The sequence below is a fragment of the Coffea arabica genome, chromosome 5e (genome assembly GCF_036785885.1).
Source record: "Coffea arabica cultivar ET-39 chromosome 5e, Coffea Arabica ET-39 HiFi, whole genome shotgun sequence".
Classification (NCBI taxonomy): Eukaryota; Viridiplantae; Streptophyta; class Magnoliopsida; order Gentianales; family Rubiaceae; genus Coffea; species Coffea arabica.
Genome location: NC_092318.1, coordinates 53,520,410 through 53,538,374, shown reverse-complemented (window position 1 = coordinate 53,538,374; position 17,965 = coordinate 53,520,410). Strand labels below are relative to the sequence as shown.

The 17,965-nt window shown below is 38.1% G+C and overlaps 3 protein-coding genes across 6 annotated transcripts; 2 read left to right on the top strand and 1 right to left on the bottom strand.

The window, feature by feature from the left end:
• Positions 1-2,443: 2,443 nt before the first annotated feature.
• On the top strand, positions 2,444-4,276 carry LOC113688178 (tabersonine 16-hydroxylase 2-like; the record flags this gene model as incomplete). Its single annotated transcript, XM_027205890.2, has 2 exons — positions 2,444-3,376; positions 3,614-4,276. Coding segments are annotated over 2 exons (1,557 nt in total), but the record flags the coding sequence as incomplete, so codon positions are not given.
• Positions 4,277-5,104: 828 nt separating this feature from the next.
• Positions 5,105-12,442, top strand: LOC113688177 (DUF21 domain-containing protein At1g55930, chloroplastic-like). 4 transcript variants are annotated; one of them, XM_027205887.2, is made up of 14 exons: positions 5,105-5,967; positions 7,093-7,190; positions 7,288-7,381; positions 8,141-8,218; positions 8,382-8,485; positions 8,992-9,073; positions 9,353-9,492; positions 9,580-9,658; positions 9,776-9,839; positions 10,467-10,558; positions 10,660-10,725; positions 11,581-11,700; positions 11,851-12,030; positions 12,119-12,442. In XM_027205887.2, exons 1-14 carry the CDS (start codon positions 5,368-5,370, stop codon positions 12,365-12,367), a joined length of 2,046 nt encoding a protein of 681 aa, XP_027061688.1. In that variant the 5' UTR covers positions 5,105-5,367; the 3' UTR covers positions 12,368-12,442. The 4 variants fall into 4 exon arrangements, with proteins under 4 accessions (XP_027061688.1, XP_027061689.1, XP_071905465.1 ...); XM_027205888.2 differs by having other exon boundaries at positions 5,107-5,967; positions 11,584-11,700; XM_027205889.2 differs by having other exon boundaries at positions 5,936-5,967; positions 7,269-7,381.
• A 1,812-nt stretch (positions 12,443-14,254) lies between these two features.
• LOC113687689 (putative calcium-transporting ATPase 13, plasma membrane-type) lies at positions 14,255-17,305 on the bottom strand. Its single transcript, XM_027205236.1, has one exon. The coding sequence runs from the start codon at positions 17,303-17,305 to the stop codon at positions 14,255-14,257; it is 3,051 nt and encodes a 1,016-aa protein (XP_027061037.1).
• Between the last annotated feature and the right edge of the window lie 660 nt (positions 17,306-17,965).

Here is a 17,965-nt window from a genome sequence, read left to right as displayed (position 1 = left end):
TTGATTAACAAATATCCTTATTTTCTAATAACTAAATTATTTTGATATCAAATCCAATCTGATAAAATCTATAGGAAAAGTTGGCATATCTCAACACTCCTCCTTGCCACTTTTGCTGCAAATTTTCAATTGCCTTCTCAAATCTTTGAACCTTGTTTTGGACAAGACTTTCATAAAAATGTCTGCAATCTGGCCATCAGTCTTGCAATGTTTCTTGAGCCAAACTTCAAAATCAATACCAAATTTTTCGATGTATTCAAATGATTTCTTTGCAACTTGAAAGTGGAACTCCCATATGTAATAGATGAACCTGAAGAAGAAATTCACAATACAAAAAATGATTACTATGAGAGATATAAAACAATCCTTCAAATTTTTGTATGGCCTTTTATCAGCTATGTCACCACCATCATCCTTGGGTAGTATTTCATGAATTTTCACAATGTAACCTCCTTCAATTGCTTCATCAGTGATCTCCTCCTGAATTTTAGCAACATCTGAATTTTTTGGTTCACTATACTGCACCTTAGAATTGTCAATTTCTGACAAATTCAAAGCAAAATTTTTGTCTTTCATTTTCACTGAGAAAAGTTCATGCCCAACTGGATCATGTATAACACAAGTCCTATTTTTGAAGATGACAGAATAATTCTTCTCCAATAACTGTCTAACACTTAATAGATTTTGATTAATTTCAGGTACATACAAAACATTAGAAATAATTTTGGTACCTGAACCATAATCAATAGCAACACTACCTTTGCCTTTCACCTCAATATAATCTCCATTTCCAATTCTGACTTTGGAGATTTGCGATTTATCAAGTTTTCTAAATACAGATTCATCATTTGCCATGTGATGAGTGCAACCACTGTCTATTAGCCAAGTTTCAGTATTGAAATTATTGCTTACAAAACACGTGACCATGAAAAGTTGCTTCTCATCTTGTTCATCAACCATCTAAGCGTGATATTCTCTTTTTCCTTTATTTTTGTAAACTCTCTCCATATGTCCCATTTGCTTACAAAACCTACATTGAATGTCAGGTCTAAACCAACAATATATTGAAAGATGTGAGATTTTCTTACAGTGTGGACACAGAGGATTTCTGTCATTTTTCTTCTCATCTTTGCTTTTTTTTCTTGACCATTTCTTTCACCTTGTCGAATTTGATCCTTGTTTATTGCTTGAAAAGCACCTTCAATGACTTCTTCAGTTCTTATGGCTCGTCTTTGTTCTTGTGCCTCTAGAGCATTGATCAATTCTGGCAAGGTCATCCGAGAGAAATCTCTTGAATCTTCAAGAGAGGAAATCTTGGATTCAAACCTTTCTGGTAAACTCACCAAGACTTTCTCCACAACTCTGCTATCTGGAAGTTGTTCTCCAATCAATCTGATTTTGTTCACAACATTTAAGAGTCTGTCAGAATAGTCTTTAATGTTTTCTTTGTTTTCATCCTAAGGAGTTCAAATTCTCTCATAAGGTTCAAAACTTGCATCTGTCTTGTTCTGTCATTGCCTTAAAAAGCCATTTTGAGAGCATCCCAAGCTTCTTTTGCAATTTCACAAGTCATAATTTTTGTGAATACTGCATTGGAAACTGCTGAATGAATGCAAGTCATGGCTTTTGATCTCCTTTTGACTGCATCTCTATGGACTCTCATCTCTGCAATAGTTGGATCTTCTGGCAATTCAGGAACAGGATCTGTATCTATCACATCCCAAAGATCATTAGCATCCAAATAGGACTTCATTTTGACAGCCCAGATTTGGTAATTCTCACCAATTGAAACTTGAAGGATTTGACAAGAAATTGTTTCCTGGCATTTTGATGTTGAGGGCTTAAGTGTGAAAAAGGAATTCTCACCAGATTCACTCACTCTCAAAGAAACAGGCCTTTAAGATTTAAGCTCTTGATACCACTTTGTTATTTTTTTGGGTATAAACTAAGAAACAACACCTTAGTGTTGCAAAAAAAAAACTTATAAGAGACTTGTATTGAAAATAAAAAATGAGTTTATGTTCTACATTCATCAACTCACTATTTATAACGATTACATGAATCAAACTAGCAAAATATCCAACTAACAATTATCCTAAAAATCTCAACAAAATATAATCTTCTACTACTAGCAAATCTTAGCTAATATATTTGTTAACAAACCAACATGATTTTTAGTTAACAAATATCCTTATTTTCTAATAACTAAATTATTTTGATATCAAACCCAATCTGATAAAATCTGTAGGAAAAGTTGGCATATCTCAACAATATCCATTGAGGTTCTGCCGCCCTGTGAGAATTTAGTAAAACGGTAAAACGACTGTTTTGCCTTCATTGGAATCAACCTTAATCATCTGGCGTCGAATTTTGCCCTTTGAAAGCGAAATCTACAAAGTCAATATTGGCAACCATGATCTGCTCACTCTCTTGGGCCATTTGATTTCCTGCAAAATACAACAGATCAACTTTCTCCCCGGTCCTCATGGAGTTCCTCACCACCGTCTGCATATTCCTCCTCTTTTCGTTCATGCTAGTAAAGCTTCTCAATCCGTACAAAGGCAAGGAGTCTGCTCTGAAATTGCCTCCAGGGCCGAAGCCACTGCCGATTATAGGAAACTTGCACCATCTTGGTGGCTCACAAATGCATCATATCCTGAGAGACTTGGCCAACCAATATGGACCGCTGATGCACCTTAAGCTTGGTCAGGTTTCCACTCTCATCGTGTCTTCACCAGAAGTTGCCGAAGAGTTCATGAAAACACATGATATCATTTTTGCCAATAGGCCTCGGCTTCTATCGGGCAGGATACTCAATTATGATTGTACTGACATTGCCTTTTCTCCATTTGGTAATTACTGGAGACAGCTGCGTAGAATCTGCAAGATGGAACTTTTAAGTCCCCAGCGCGTTCAGACTTTCCGATCCATTAGAGAAGAGGAGGTAATGAATCTAATTGAATCAATTTCCTCCAACAGGGGTTCAACAATCAATCTTAGCAGCAAGATTTTATCTTTAACATATGGGATTACCGCACGGGCTGCCTTTGGCAAGAAGAGCAAATACCAAGAAGACTTCATCTCTCTCGTAAAGGAAGCTATAATAATCGCTGCAGGCTTCACCATAGCTGACATGTATCCTTCGGTTGAAATCATTCAAGTCATTAGTCAATTGAATCCCAAGCTCAGGAGGTTACACAAGAACATCGATGCAATACTTGAAAACATTGTCAACGACCATAAAGAGAAAAGCTTAAAGACAAGAGGTACAGATGAAAAAGCAGAAGAGGATCTAGTGGATGTTCTTCTTAACATCCAAAAATCTGGTGAATTTGGAACCTCACTAACCAATAGCAGCATCAAATCAGTCGTCATGGTGAGTGAAACATTTACGTATCAAATTGGCAATCATTTTCATTCTTTAAATTGCTTTACTGTAGTTCAAAGAGAGCTTTTCATCTTGAAAGCAAGGATAGATGATTCTACTTTACCACTTTCTGGTGTTGCATATTACACTAATGGAATTCAACTGAGCTTTGCTCTTCTTATCTAGCTCGAAAATGCAGTGAGATTAATCTAAAAACTATCCTCTGCCTTGTCCACCAATCTTCAGGACATTTTCAGTGCTGGAAGCGAGACATCATCCACAACCGTGGAATGGGTCATGTCAGAAATGTTGAAAAATCCAGACATCATGAAAAGGGCACAAGACGAGGTAAGAGAAGTTTATGACAGAAGAAGAAATGTTGATGAATCAAGGCTTCATGAACTAGAATACTTGCAAGCAGTGGTAAAAGAAACCCTGAGGCTACATCCCTCAGCACCACTGTTGCTTCCAAGGGAAAACAGTGAACAATGTGAAGTTAATGGTTATGTCATACCTGTAAATACAAGAGTTATTATCAACGCCTGGGCTCTTGGCAGGGATTCCAAATACTGGACTGAAGCTGAGAAATTCAAGCCGGAGAGATTCCTTGATTGTCCAAGTGATTATCATGGGAATGATTTCAAGTACATGCCTTTTGGAGCTGGAAGAAGGATATGTCCAGGCATATCATTTGCTTTAGCTAGTATTGAACTACAACTTGCACAGCTACTGTATCATTTTGACTGGAAACTCCCAAATGAACAGAAGCCAGAGCAACTGGACATGAGTGAGGGCTTTGCTTTGACAGTGAGGAGGAAAAATGACCTGTATTTGATTCCAATTCCCAGTAGCTGTTCCTTTCTGGAATAATTCTAAATGTGGTTTTGGGGCAGTAACGGAGCTTTGCAGTTTGGCATATACGTTTGGATAGTGTATTATTTGAAATATTATTTGGAATAATTACTGTAGCAATTTTTGTGATGTAATATATGTGAGATAAAAAGGTGATTGGGAATATAAAAAGGTAGGTTGGAAAATGTGTTTGTGATGCAAGTGACATATTATTTGAAATAATTGAGGTATCCAAACACTCCCGGAAATTGAAAATGTGTTTGTGATGCAAGTACTATTATTTTATTTGATCTGATGTATGCTATTATTACTTTGTTGTACGAGTAAATTTTAAATATATAAGTAGAACAATTACTTGCCGGAATCCCACCAAAAGAGTAGACAGTAATTTACTATACTAGAATATGAAAAAAAAAAAACTGTTTGCTAGTACCTTGCTACTAGTATGTAACTTTTGTCGAGGAATTTTTTTTTTTTTTTTTTTTGTCTATTGTCACCCTCTACTTCTAGTCCTAGTTCTACGCTAACTTATACTAAGAGGTTACCCAACGGGATTACGGAGAATCGACGGAAACTAAACTATCATCAGATCATGCATCCATATGGATCTTAAAGAAGTCACACAAAATGACAATTTTTTGAGGAATTATAAGGGTAAGGAGGAGACCTGCAGAATCCCAGCTCATAAACACGAGCCCAACTGGAAATCGTGGGACGGTCTTCGTTTGGAGGGCAGAACGAAGGTGGGCCTGAGCTTCTAAATACCCCTACTACAACAATGAATCTCAGCCCATTTTTCTTTTAATGGGAGAGGTCTGCGGTCCGCCTATCGACTATTTGTAGAAAAGGACAAAGATACGAAAATGCAAGTTGCAGGGGCATTTGGCGTCATTTCGCTCCAAAGTCCGCGCCACCCAGTTGCCTGTACTGTAGGAAAAAATAAAATAAAAAATCCTTCCATGTTTGGTTGAAAAGAAGAACAGAACCACCACCACCACCGCGATGACCTCCTCAGCTGTTCGATTTCACCGCTTCAAACTCCGCAAAAAACCCTAGCTCCTCTTCTTCCTCCTTTAAATTAGCTTCATTTTTTTCCTTCTTTTGGAATTAGTATTTGTATTTTACAAACAAACAGAAAAGGGAAAAAAATGGATGCAGTGGTAGAAGCTTCACTCCTCGGTCGCTCCACATCTGTAACCGTTCCCAAACCCCCATTTCGCAATTTCCGAACTTTGACTTTCAAATTTTTCCCCAAATTTCCCTCAAGAAACGGAGTTTACACTTACCGCCCCACAATTATCAACTCCACTTCATCCCCCAGTTCGAGAAATCTATTCAATTCCCAACGGATTAGAATTAGTCCGAAAATTGAAGCTTTTAGTGGTTCGTTAGCAATTAGTAGAGATTACGAGGGGGAGAATGTGGAAAAATCTTCGGGGACGGCAGTGGCAGGGACGAATTCAGGTTTTGTGGAGGTTTCATTGAGGAGAGGATTGGTTTTGGCAGTGTTTATTTGTGGGTTTATGGTGTTGTCGTGTCGCAAAGCGGTGGCGGTGGAGGGAGTACTGAATGCGGGATGGAATGGCGTTTTTGAGAGGAGTGGGATGGCTTTGAGGAGTTCTTGGCCTAAGGTTTTGCAGGTTCTTTGGGTTTTTAAGGAGCAAGGTCTGGTTCTGGCTGCGTTGTTGGGTTTATCGGCGTTTTTCTCCATGGCTGAGACCTCTATAACTACTCTTTGGCCTTGGAAGGTATCAACTTTCTGCTCCACTGTAAACGCTGAAATATGATTAGCAAATGTTGGTTTCTTTATTGCATCTGTTGGTTCTGTTTCCTGTTTTATCCTGAACGGTGAAGTTAGAACCCTGTTAGTAAACGAAACTTTTATACAATAATAGTATCAAATTATGATGAGTGTAAGCGACTATTACTGATATTTATCGTGAAACTGCGTCCAATTTCAGTGTCGCAGAAAAGGGGTCATAGTTTGTATTCCACTGCAAAATAGAGTTTGCAAAACTAACTGGTCAAAAAAGTTTGAATTTTTCAATTGTTCATAATGATTTGGATGAAGATGTAGTTTAGGGCTTGGGTTAGCTCAAGAATACTCTTCTGAGTAACTTTATCTGGCAACTCTGTATGGCAGATATTTTGCTTTGTAATCCCTATATAAAGTTCCTGCGTCTAAGAGTCTTCTTCAGCATTTATCCTTCTTGCAGGCCTATTTTTCACATGTTTGAATATGATGATGTTTAGCATTTCATTGAAGTTCCTATTAGTCAAAGCCATTATTTTGGGGCTTCCCACAAAATGTTAAGATGTCATTTGAAATTGGCAATTGAGATTCACTGATAAAAAGTTACCTCTCCTTCTGAAAATTCATGAGCATAATTGCGTGTTGCCATTGCAAGGCATCTATAGGAAATATTGCAAATTGTGGCCTTGCTATCACAGTACCTTGGCATGAATATACAGACTTTGCATCTTACACTCGAGATATTGGTGTACAACGCCATCATCACATCTCAACCTTTTTCCACCTTGTAGCATCGAATTTAAGCTATTTCAGATTTTGGGAGCGCGATATTGTTTTCGCTAATGTTCCATTATCCAAGAGTTATTGAAACAAATAACTAATCCTTCCAGTATAGATCTATTGTGTAATTATAAAAAAATTTTAAAAAAAAAATGTAACATATGTGGAGAACACTGACTTTCAGGCTTATAAATGCTAGTAGTTACTTCTTTTCTTAAGAGTTTTATTTGGGTATTGATTGCAATACTATTGCAAATTATATAGATGATGTATCTCTTACCTTTTCTGTTCCCTGCTTAATTTCTCTACAAGATAGTATTTGAGACTTTAAACATGCCAGGTGCGGGAGCTAGCTGAAAAAGAATCTGAAAATGGTGTTTTTAAAATGCTCCGTAGCGATGTTACTCGGTTTTTGACGACTATCCTCATTGGCACAACGTACTGCTCTCTTTTTGTAAATGTACTATGACCATTCTGTTTTCTCCAGTTGAAGACAAGCATTATCTCTTATTGTAGATTTCATTTATGTACTCAGCGTGGTTAATATTGGAGCTACGGCATTGGTTACAGAGGCTGCAACGGCAATATTTGGTGAAGCTGGTGTGAGTGCTGCGACTGGAGTAATGACGGTATGTATGGATCTCTCTGAGTTTGTCAACTGAGAATCTCACAGTTTGCAGTAAAAAAATTTTTGATAAATTTTTCTGTTTCAGAAGATGTTTCGGTATTCCATTGTAGATATTGATCTCAGGGTCGTGGTTCCTGTGTCTTTCTTGTAGGAATTTCTCTTATTGTCTGATGCTCTTGAAACAAAATATTGATAAAAGTCTTGGCAGTTTTAGTGTCCTAAGGCATGCTTGAAAACTTGCTATGGGTGGCAGTAAATTGACCTGCATTGATATTTTTTCCTTGCATGTTGAGCCAAAAGTTGCATGTTAGTCTCCTTGTCATCAAACTACACTTCTGTTCATTTTCTTATTTTCCATATCTTGTAATTATGATGTAAAATTTTTTTCTATCAGTCTTAATGGGACATCAGGGCTAGGATTGGAAAAGGTTTTAACTTGTGAGAATTACAGCAGATTAAATGGTCACTAATGAATGAATTTGAAGTGTTGAAAAAGGGTACGCCTTATTAGAGCTGGTGATTGGAGTTCAGAAATTTGTAATTATCGTCAATAAAGGAAGTTAAAAATTTTAGTAAGAAAATAATGCATAAGATTAAAAATTTTGATTGTTGGATTAAAGAGGTTCTTGCATTTCTTCTGGTACAATGACAAGGACGTCTCGTTCCCTTCTTTCCCCTGGGTTAACATCAATTTTAGCTGTGAGTAATAAGACTTCTATGTGGTGTACTGATATAAACCCCTTGTCCACAATGTTGCCAGGTGGCTATTTTGCTCCTCACTGAAATTACTCCAAAAAGTATAGCTGTTCATAATGCCACCGATGTTGCTAGGTTTGTGGTAAGTTAAACTTGTTTCGTTTTTAGTAAAAATTTTAAGCTAATAAGGATTGGAAGATTGTTTCTTTTTGTAAAATTACCAACTCGTTACTGTATCTCTCTGTATGTGTGAAGATATTCTGCTATCAAGTGCATTTGACTAGATGTATCGTAAATGTATCTAGGTCAGGCCTGTGGCGTGGCTTTCCTTGATACTGTATCCTGTAGGAAGAGTGGTCACATATTTGTCAATGGGAATGCTGAAACTCCTTGGTTTGAAGGGAAGAAGGTATGTCTCAGCATACAAAATTTTCTGACATTTTCTAACTTCCATGAGATGGCCAATTTAGTACACTGCATCAGTAATTTACTTGGACTTTCAACACTATCTCATTTGTATATGTTTGGTTATTTTTTTATCTGAATTTTGCCTGGCTAGCGCCAGTAAAGAAGAGTTCTAATGAGGATGAGGAAAATTAGGACTTAGTCCCCTTTAAGGAGGACGGTCATGTGCCATCAAGCTTTCTAGTGCCAAGAATCCTATGATGTATAATTCGTAACTCTAAGGACTCTTTCAGTACCCTATAGCTCTCAAACAGTTTAATTCTTTTAATCTGCTTGCTTTGAATGGCTTTCAAACAATCTGTACACAATAAAATGTTCAAACTATGCTTGAACAGTGCCACTAATTTTCACTACAAGTTTTTGTTACTGTTTATTGCTATTATTCATGTTTCAGATGTAAATTGGATTCTCGTTTGACTCTACTTTTTGGCCTTCTTCTTAATCTACTAGTGAACCTTATGTTACTGAAGATGAATTGAAGTTAATGTTGCGTGGAGCAGAGTTAAGTGGGGCAATTGAGGAGGAAGAACAGGCTAGTAATGCACTCACTTCTTTTTTTCATAATGTTTCATGCATAGAGGCCATATGAATTATAGGAGCAATTCTCTGCTATTTAAAAACATGGGTTGAGACTTTTACAATCACAGGAGCATTGTACACATCAAATTTCAAGATATACATGTTAAACTAAACAGTAGAGCAGTTGATCATCCAATGCTTAATTTTGTTTTCATTTTCTGAGCTGTTTTGATGCATCCCGTTGAAAAATGTAATTTGCCTATGAGAACAGCATTTGATTTGACTCTTTCAGGACATGATTGAAAATGTGTTAGAGATAAAAGATACACATGTAAGAGAGGTGATGACACCTCTTGTTGATGTTGTTGCAATTGATGCCAGTGCAACACTTGTTGATTTTCATGATTTGTGGGTGACTCATCAGTACTCCAGGTACTTGAAGCTTCATTTTCATTTGTCTAGTTGGCCTCTTTTTACCCTTTCAACCGCCTGCTAATAAATATGAATCCCTGCTTGCAGAGTGCCTGTCTTTGAACAGCGTATTGACAACATAGTTGGCATTGCCTATGCAATGGATCTTCTAGATTTTGTCCAAAAGGTTGACTAACTACTTCTGCAAATGATATTCCTTTTTTAATTAGGGAAGCAATATCTTTATCTAATCATGCAAAAATATCTCACAGTCTGCAGAATTTTATTCTGTTTGATTTTGAAGGGGGATCTACTAGACAGTTCTGTTGTGGGAGATATGGCACATAAACCTGCATACTTTGTGCCTGGTAATTTAAGAGTGCCTGATGTTTCATTGATTTTGTATGTTGCAGTCATGGAATGTCTTATGTTTGTCTAGGTTCTTTTGGTATTATCTGCCTCCTTGCTTGCAGTTCATTCTTTTATTACTTCTTCCAAGATTGATGATTATGAAGAATATTGAACACCACATAGACATTGAAGTAAATCCAGATTCATGCTGTTTTTGGAATGAGCAATTAAAAAGAAACATATCAGTGCCCATTCAGAAAATTGTATGGAGGGAAATAGGCCCCAGTTTTTTTTTTTTTTTTAAGATTTTCTCCTTCCCAATTGATTTTTTAAATTGGTTCACATCTCATTATTGGTAATGTGTATGAGCTGAAGATTATAGGTATGCTGTATTCAGAAATCACATTGTAGGAAAATCATTGTTTACAGAATGCTGTTGAGATTGATCTTTTATAATTTACTTGATGTTTTGCATCATACTGGAAAACAAAGTTTCTAACTTAGTAACTACTATTTGAATTTGCATCCACATTTATCGAGTGTTCTCATCTCTATTCTAGACAGTATGTTTTAATTGTTGTTCCTTCAATTTAATTTTGTGCTACTACTGAGCAATGGAATAATATGACTTTCAATTGTTGCAGATTCGATGTCAGTGTGGAATCTTCTTAGGGAGTTCCGCATCAGAAAAGTACATATGGCTGTTGTTCTTAACGAGTATGGAGGAACTATTGGAGTATGTATCAGTTACTTCATTCTATTAAAGAGTCCTTACCTTTTTCCAATTGAGTTTTTGCCTGATCCCTCATGTTTACTTTGTGCTAATTAATGTAACAGTTAGTAACACTTGAAGATGTGGTTGAGGAAATTGTTGGTGAGATCTTTGATGAAAATGATTCAAGTGTAAGGCTCATTGTTATTACTAATAGTATTTTTTTTAAAAAAATTTGTGCATATGTCTTCATGATGGTAATTTGCTTCCCCTACTCAGTTCAGAGCTAAATTTGTATGTTTAGATCATTTATATCAAACCAGCATTGAAGTTGGAAATGGTTATATGATATCTAAGTGCATTTCATGAGATAAATTTGCTTCCCCCTACTCAGTTCAGGGTGTGATCTTAGCTTGAGCTGTTTCAATGTGCTATCCTAAGAAAAACAGATAATGAAAATGATCAGTGGGCAGTTACAGATAAATAAATGTACACTTACAATAGGATGTCGTAGTTTAACAAGGCACAGGCACTAAGGGAGATATGAAAGTTAACTGGTGGGAAAATCTCCATCAGGTTAACTAGAATAAATCTAAATAGATAACTAGGAACATGTAGGAACACTAGTAGCCTATATGAAAAAAGTGGGAAGGAATATTCTGTACTCGCTGTGTCCATCTTTATTGGCCAGAACAGTGCTTAATTAGCAGTGGTGTTATTAACATACCAAAATCACCCCTAATTTGAACACCTTGCAATTACATGTCGTCAGGCTAGCCATGTTTGGGGAAAAATAGAGAAGTTCTTTGTGAGTTATGGTATTTATTGACTTTTGACAATGTACATTTGCTTTGGGCCATAGGAAGTATTATTGACTTGAATGTTGTTCTTTGCATGCAGCTTACGGTTTCGCTGACATCTTATGGTAGTAGTGTGACTTGGGGGCATTTCTTATTAATTGAGTTCATACAAAAATTGGTGTTGTATCATACACTTCATTTTTTAGCTTTTTTTTTTTTTTTGGTCTCATGTTTACCATCATATAGCAGGAGGAAATTCAGAAAAAAACTGGTTATATTGTAATGCGGGCTCAAGGCATATACGATGTGGATGCGAACACCTCTATTGACCATCTTTCTGAGGATCTAAATATCAAAATGCCTGAGGTATCTTTTTTATTTAATATAAAAAGGATATTGTTGTGCTTATTGTCTAGCATCATGAGTAACTCGAACAGTAATCTTCAGACTTTAGGATGGTAATTCTCTTATCAAATGCTGCCTTACAGCCCAACTTTTTTAATAATTATAATTCAGGGTCATCAGTATGAGACGGTGTCTGGTTTTGTCTGCGAAGCATTTGGTTACATCCCAAGGACTGGTGAGACTATAAAAGTGGTGCTTGAAAGGGAAAATGAAGAAGAGAATGATGAGTATAAAGAGGCAGAATCTGATCGGACAGATCAACATGAAAAGAGTCAAATATTTAAGCTTGAGGTACATTTGCCAATTCGCTCTGCATTTTCTGCTACCAATATGCATATGCAAGTGTTAAAGATGGGTTGTGATTTGCATCTCACTGCAGATACTAGCGGGAAATGCTAGAAAGGTGAGTGCCGTCCGGTTTGAAAGGGTAAACCAAGATGATGAATCGGAGACAAAAGAGGTGACCCGGTTGTTCCCTAAGATTATGAAGAAGAAATGGGGTGCTGATGGCGACACAGACAAGGCCGACGATGGGGTCCTAGTTAAGGAGATAGTCGACCACAACCTTTCTGATGACACTGTAAATGCTGAGCAGGTTGACAATCATGACCATCAAATCAAACAATAACAATAGCATTTCACATTCTAACGACCTTTCAGCATTGCCAAGAAGCATAAAAAAAGAAAAAACAATTGAACGAAACAGATTATTACGTATACGAGAAAAGAATGAAAATACAACAGTGCATGGTTATGATCAAAGTACTACGTGCTGCACGCTCCAGCCCTTCGTCGTCAGACGGCCTTTGAGTAACAAGGCAGAACTTTGATTGACATGAAATTCTCTAATCCTAGGCTAGACTCCCTCACTCTCTCTGAGGGAAAGTTTTGCTTCTCTTGGAAAACGTTGCTCGAGGCATAGGGACCTGTGTTGATGTTTTGTGTTGAAACAAAATTGCCCGGGGTTTCAATTGATCGGATTCTTAGTTGTGACGGCCTTGCTTCCTTTGCTGTAATGCAAGATGATCTCAGATGTCCAGCTTGTAGGAGTCCAGGTAGCCAAAGAGGAGTGGGGGCTTTCTGGAGATGAGGAGGGTGACCGGGCGAAGTGGAATGACCGACCGGTCGAAGAGAAGTCATCGTTGGTCTCCTTTTAAACCAAAGAACAAATGTTTGAAGTCATCCTTGATCTCAGATGGCATGCGCATGATCATGATGGGAGCTAATAATTGAACCAGAAAGGCTTGAATAACTGAAGCAAAGTTGAGCTTGTTATTTAAAAAAAAAAAAAGAAAAAAAAAAGAAGCAAAGTTGGACCATAAGAGCTTGTTGTTTAATAATTTATTTATGATTGGCCGGAAAGCAATTTGTTTGGTACTATGATGATTGGATACTAGAAGTAATTGCAGCACAGCACACCAAGGTATATAAACGATCTAAACACCGGAGAATAGCCCACTTCAGTCTTACTACTACTATTAAATTAACTTTATATCTCAGAATCGACAAGACCATGCGCGAAGTCTATGTCGATGGTGTGTGCTTTACTGCTGCTGTATTCTTTTAAGGATTAATACGCATTGATTGATGCCAACTGCAACCGCCATGGCTGGATAGGGTTGCCTGGGAATTATGCCCTACTGATTGCTACTCTGGATACGCAGACAGAGCAACCTTTTTTATGTTTGGTAAGTCAATAAATGAATGAAAGCTAAGTCATAGTCATAACTACCCCATCAATCTTGATTCTTTCTCAAAATGTATAATAATGTATAGTGTATTTTCCAATTCAAGATGTCGGCGGCCCCGGATCCACCTGCTCCGTCTGACCGAGTCTTTTAGTCAGTTTGTTTTTGGATTCGAGCTCCCCTAATTTTTTTTTTCTTCCCTCCCAACCAAAAAAAAAAGAGTAGCAAAATGTTTATCATCCATTTTCATTTCAAGTCGCGTTTCAAGTCTTTTAGAGTTTTTTTTTTTTTCAAGTCTTTTAGAGTTTTTTTTTTTTTCAAGTCTTTTAGAGTTGTGACAGAACCAGAGAGACGTAACGAATTTCTCTTAATTGCAATGATGAAGACCGAGTTGGACCCATCCTGTAAGTTTCCATTCATTTTTCTCCACTTTTTGACCACGATCGAATCCATTTATATACGCGCATGGATGCTTTCTTCCAAATGGTACTCATAACCTTTAAAAGAAAAGAAAAGAAAAGAAAATGCACTTGGTTCACGCTGTATAAAAATATCCAAAGTCACGCTGAAACCCTACTGCTGCTTACCTATGCAGCTTTTTTTAGTGTCTGGATTACGGCCTAAATGTTTGGAGTCCATGCACAATGACACGAGATGAAAGGCGAAGATGATCGAGGGAGGAAGGAAATATATGACTACTGTTCAAGTTGTTTTTTCTTTTTGTCTCAAAGATGTTTGGACAAGTTCCAATTTTTATTTAGAGAGTTTCGAGTTTCGTGCTTCTGAAGGAAAATAAACTATGTACAGTGCACGATTGCGTGATGAGATCAGTTGCATGGTAACACCAAATCAGAACCCCTTCTTGCAGCAGAAGCTAAGGGAGAAGATAACGCTGCAAGCCCAATACAGATCCACCATCTTTTGAAATTTAAGCTTCCCCAGTGAGCAACAGCAACCATGATCACAATGAGAAGCATCTGCAGAGCCAGCATCATCCCCGCAACCGCAAGGAACAACAAATTCTCAATCGAGAATTCCCCCCGCGAAATATTACCAATGGTCTTCTTAGTTACCTTCATGGCTGCAATCAATGTAAAAACTTGGCACATAACATAAGAATTGAAGCTCATGGTTTCCAGCACATCTTCGTCAATGTGAAGCATATCTTTCCCTTTCATCCCTAGGACCATCAAGATTGCGACTTGAAACATAGACCGGATGACTATATTCCTCCACATGGTCTTGGTTATAACTGGACCGGCACCGAAAACCGGTGGTGGACTCTTCCTATCCTTCCCTTGACTTTGAGTGCTTTTTGATGGTTCCATTTCTACCATCAATACCGCCAAAGCAAATGCTCCGAGAGCTTCCACGATTAAGTTTGTCCAAAGGAGCTGAATCGAAGAAAGTTGCACCTCAATTGAGGAAGCTTCAAATATCAAATTTGTGGTGAAGGCAGAAATATTTAGAGTCAAATGCAATTCCAGAAACTTTTCAATACTTTGACATGCATACCTTCCCAACCTTAAGATGTTACCAACTGTAGCAATACTCAGCCCTGCAACAATATCCGCATAGTCTTTCGCTATTTCTGCATTTTTTTCTCCCATGAAAATTCCAACATCAGCATTCACAAGAGATGGAAAGTCTCTTATACATGAACCGACGGTTGCCACCACCTCATCCTTCTTTTTCAGGCACTGCACCATTAGGAGTTTATCGGCAGGGGAGGCATTTGCAATCACTTGGATTTTATCGATCATGTTCATGCGAACTTCCTCGGAAATGTTCCGAAAGTCTGAGCCATCAATGACAGTTAATTCGCTGTCATCTTCACGCCTCAAGATTCCAGAGTGAATGGCCATGATCCTTGCTGCCTTTGGATTGTCATCCACCAGTAACTTGGTATTCACTCCCAAGTCCCGCAAAGCTTTGATTGCCTGCCTTACCTCAGGTGGATACGGATTTTTCAAGTACACGAGGCCAATCAAGGTCAATCCATGATCAACCTGTAGGGTTTTCTCATCATCAAGATACCCTTCCTTCTCCGGTTTTGGAGTTTCTGGTTCCTCAGGTATCAGTTTCTCCCAAGCAAAAGCAAAGCTCGGGAGATTAGAAGATGCAATTTGTTCAACTATCTTGTCGAACATGGCTCTCTTTCCTTCGTCTAGGGCCTGCATGGTTCCATCTGCTTCGTAATATTTAGAACACCGAGGCAGTATACAATCTGGAGGTCCTCTCCAGTGGAGATCCAAGATTTCCTGTTTTTCTTCAAGCCTCTTCAGAACCAGTAAGTTTTGATCCTTCTCACGATCAACGGGTCCATTGTGAAGGATTTCACTGTTTCTGTACATGTCATCCACGTCCGCATCAAGCACCTGTTGAGCCCAATAAAGGAGAGAATCCTCGATTTGACCCCCGGAAGAATTCATGCAAACAGCTTCCTGCAATTTCCCGAGGACTTGGCCACTTATTTCTTGAGAAATATCTTTGATGTGGTTAAGTCCAATCCACACCTCGGCCATTTCTGCATGCTTCATGGTTAAATCACTGGTCTTGGTAAGACAAATTGTTGTTACCAAGCCAAGTGTGGCACATGTAGAAAGCTTTTGAATCATGGCACTGAAAAACTTCATTTTCTTTGATACAACGAAGAACAAAATGAAAATCCCTAGGGGCAAGCCATCTCTTGTTGCAAAGAGTAGAATGCAGAGCATACTCACCAATCCATTGATTTTTCCACCTTGCTTTTTCAAGAGTTTTGTTGATTCATCGACTATCTCTTCCACCGTGTTCTTTACGCCCTTGGGGTCTGGATTATGACTTTCATCACACGCACATTTCCACACGAAACATCTAAGCACCTGCACCATGAGAATCAATAAGGAGAGGCTCAACCATAACTTCTCCAAACGAGAGTTCAATCGGTCAATACCATCCTGCAGCTTGGAATCCATGAGCTTTCTTTGATTGCCGACTGATACCATATTAATCAACTTGCTTATTTCTGTGTTTTTCCCAACTGATGTCACGAGCATCCGGCAGTTTCCTTCCACCACCTTTGCACCCGTAAACATGCTGGCATAGTTTGCCCCTCTTTCAAACAAACCATCGTCAAGCTTGCATGAGGATCCATCAATGAATAATCCGTCAGCAGGGACCTGAGCACCAGTCCCCAACAAGACTACATCACCCACCACCACTTGAGAAGCTGGTATTTCCTGCATCTTTCCCCGGCGCACAACATTAACACCTTTTTGGTGCTTCTGTGATTTTTTGAGAAGACGTTTTTGCTGTAAGAATCTAAAGATATGGCCAAAGTTGACAGCAACAAACATCGCAAGACAAACGATTGCTCCATCAAGGAATGCTTTTTCTGGACCATATCTCTTGACATCAATCACGAGAGAAAGAATTGCGCAACACACTAAGAGGATAATCGTGCCGTCTTTGAAAGCTTCCAAGACTAGCCGGTTTAAGCCTTTAGTCCCAAGTTTGGGTTGGTTGTCTGATTCTTGGTTTGAACCAAACGTTTTGATTCTGCAATCAAGATCTTTTTCGTCTCCTGTTATACCAGAATCAATGCTGGTTCGCAAAGCTTCAGCGATTTCTTGGATTGTCGGACGAGGATGATCAGGAGAGTTCAGGCCATTGCTCTCGACAAGTTCTGCTAGTCTTTCTGGACTAACAGAGAAATACGGCATATCAACTTGATCTTGCTCATTTTGATTTTTACCAGCTGATGAGGACAGGACGGGATCCCGAACAGAAGTGTCCCCAATTTCTATTGAAAGATGGGATCCACTCGGAATGTTAGGGGTGCTCGTGATCGTACTTTTGCAAGATTTTGCTTTTAGAATTTTCATAGGCCATCCCATGTACATTTGAATAGCACTTGGCACCAATGTGGGGACTGGAAAGACAAAGTAGCTAGCAATAGAGTTTGGGCTTCCTGTAACAAGTAAAAACAGCGCTACTCCATCTCTATGAGGTTCTTAGGGAAAAGGAAATGAAGAGGAATGGAGCTCATGAGGGGTATGTACTGCTGTTTGGTTTTTAACAAGTTATAAGGATGATCATATGCAAGTGATGTTGAGCAAATGAGTATGGCTAGAATCTCTTGGAAATTATGTGCATGTATTCCTCGAAGTTTCAGTGACTAACGACAGGTTCGTTAAACTTCGTTATTTTGTGACCTCCTCAATCAAGTTAACCTCAAATGTCATTTATTATAGTCCCTCCGTCTCTTTTTTCAGACAGATTAAGAAATTTAGTTAACGTAGTTACAATAATTATTTTTTATTTTATACTTTCCTCAAATACCTCTTATTAATATTAGATCATTCATTCAAAATAAGAGACACACGTTTGCTATATCTTACAAAAATGGTAAATCAAAGTAGTTGTTAGTGTTGTATTTAATATTCAAAGTAGAATAATCAACTAATGGAGTAGGGCATTTGCTAATAACTATGTACATTAAATACGGGCGTGTTAGTAAAGTAGCAAACTAACTACTCTTTAGAAAAGGACTATCT

Excerpts from the sequence above, each read along its gene's own strand:
- LOC113688177 (XM_027205887.2), top strand. The coding sequence starts at position 5,368 with ATGGATGCAGTGGTAGAAGCTTCACTCCTCGGTCGCTCCACATCTGTA. Across the intron at positions 7,382-8,140 it reads CTGCGACTGGAGTAATGACG|GTGGCTATTTTGCTCCTCAC; the intron begins GTATGTATGGAT and ends CAATGTTGCCAG. Across the intron at positions 9,659-9,775 it reads TTCTAGATTTTGTCCAAAAG|GGGGATCTACTAGACAGTTC; the intron begins GTTGACTAACTA and ends TTGATTTTGAAG.
- LOC113687689 (XM_027205236.1), bottom strand. The coding sequence starts at position 17,305 with ATGGGATGGCCTATGAAAATTCTAAAAGCAAAATCTTGCAAAAGTACG.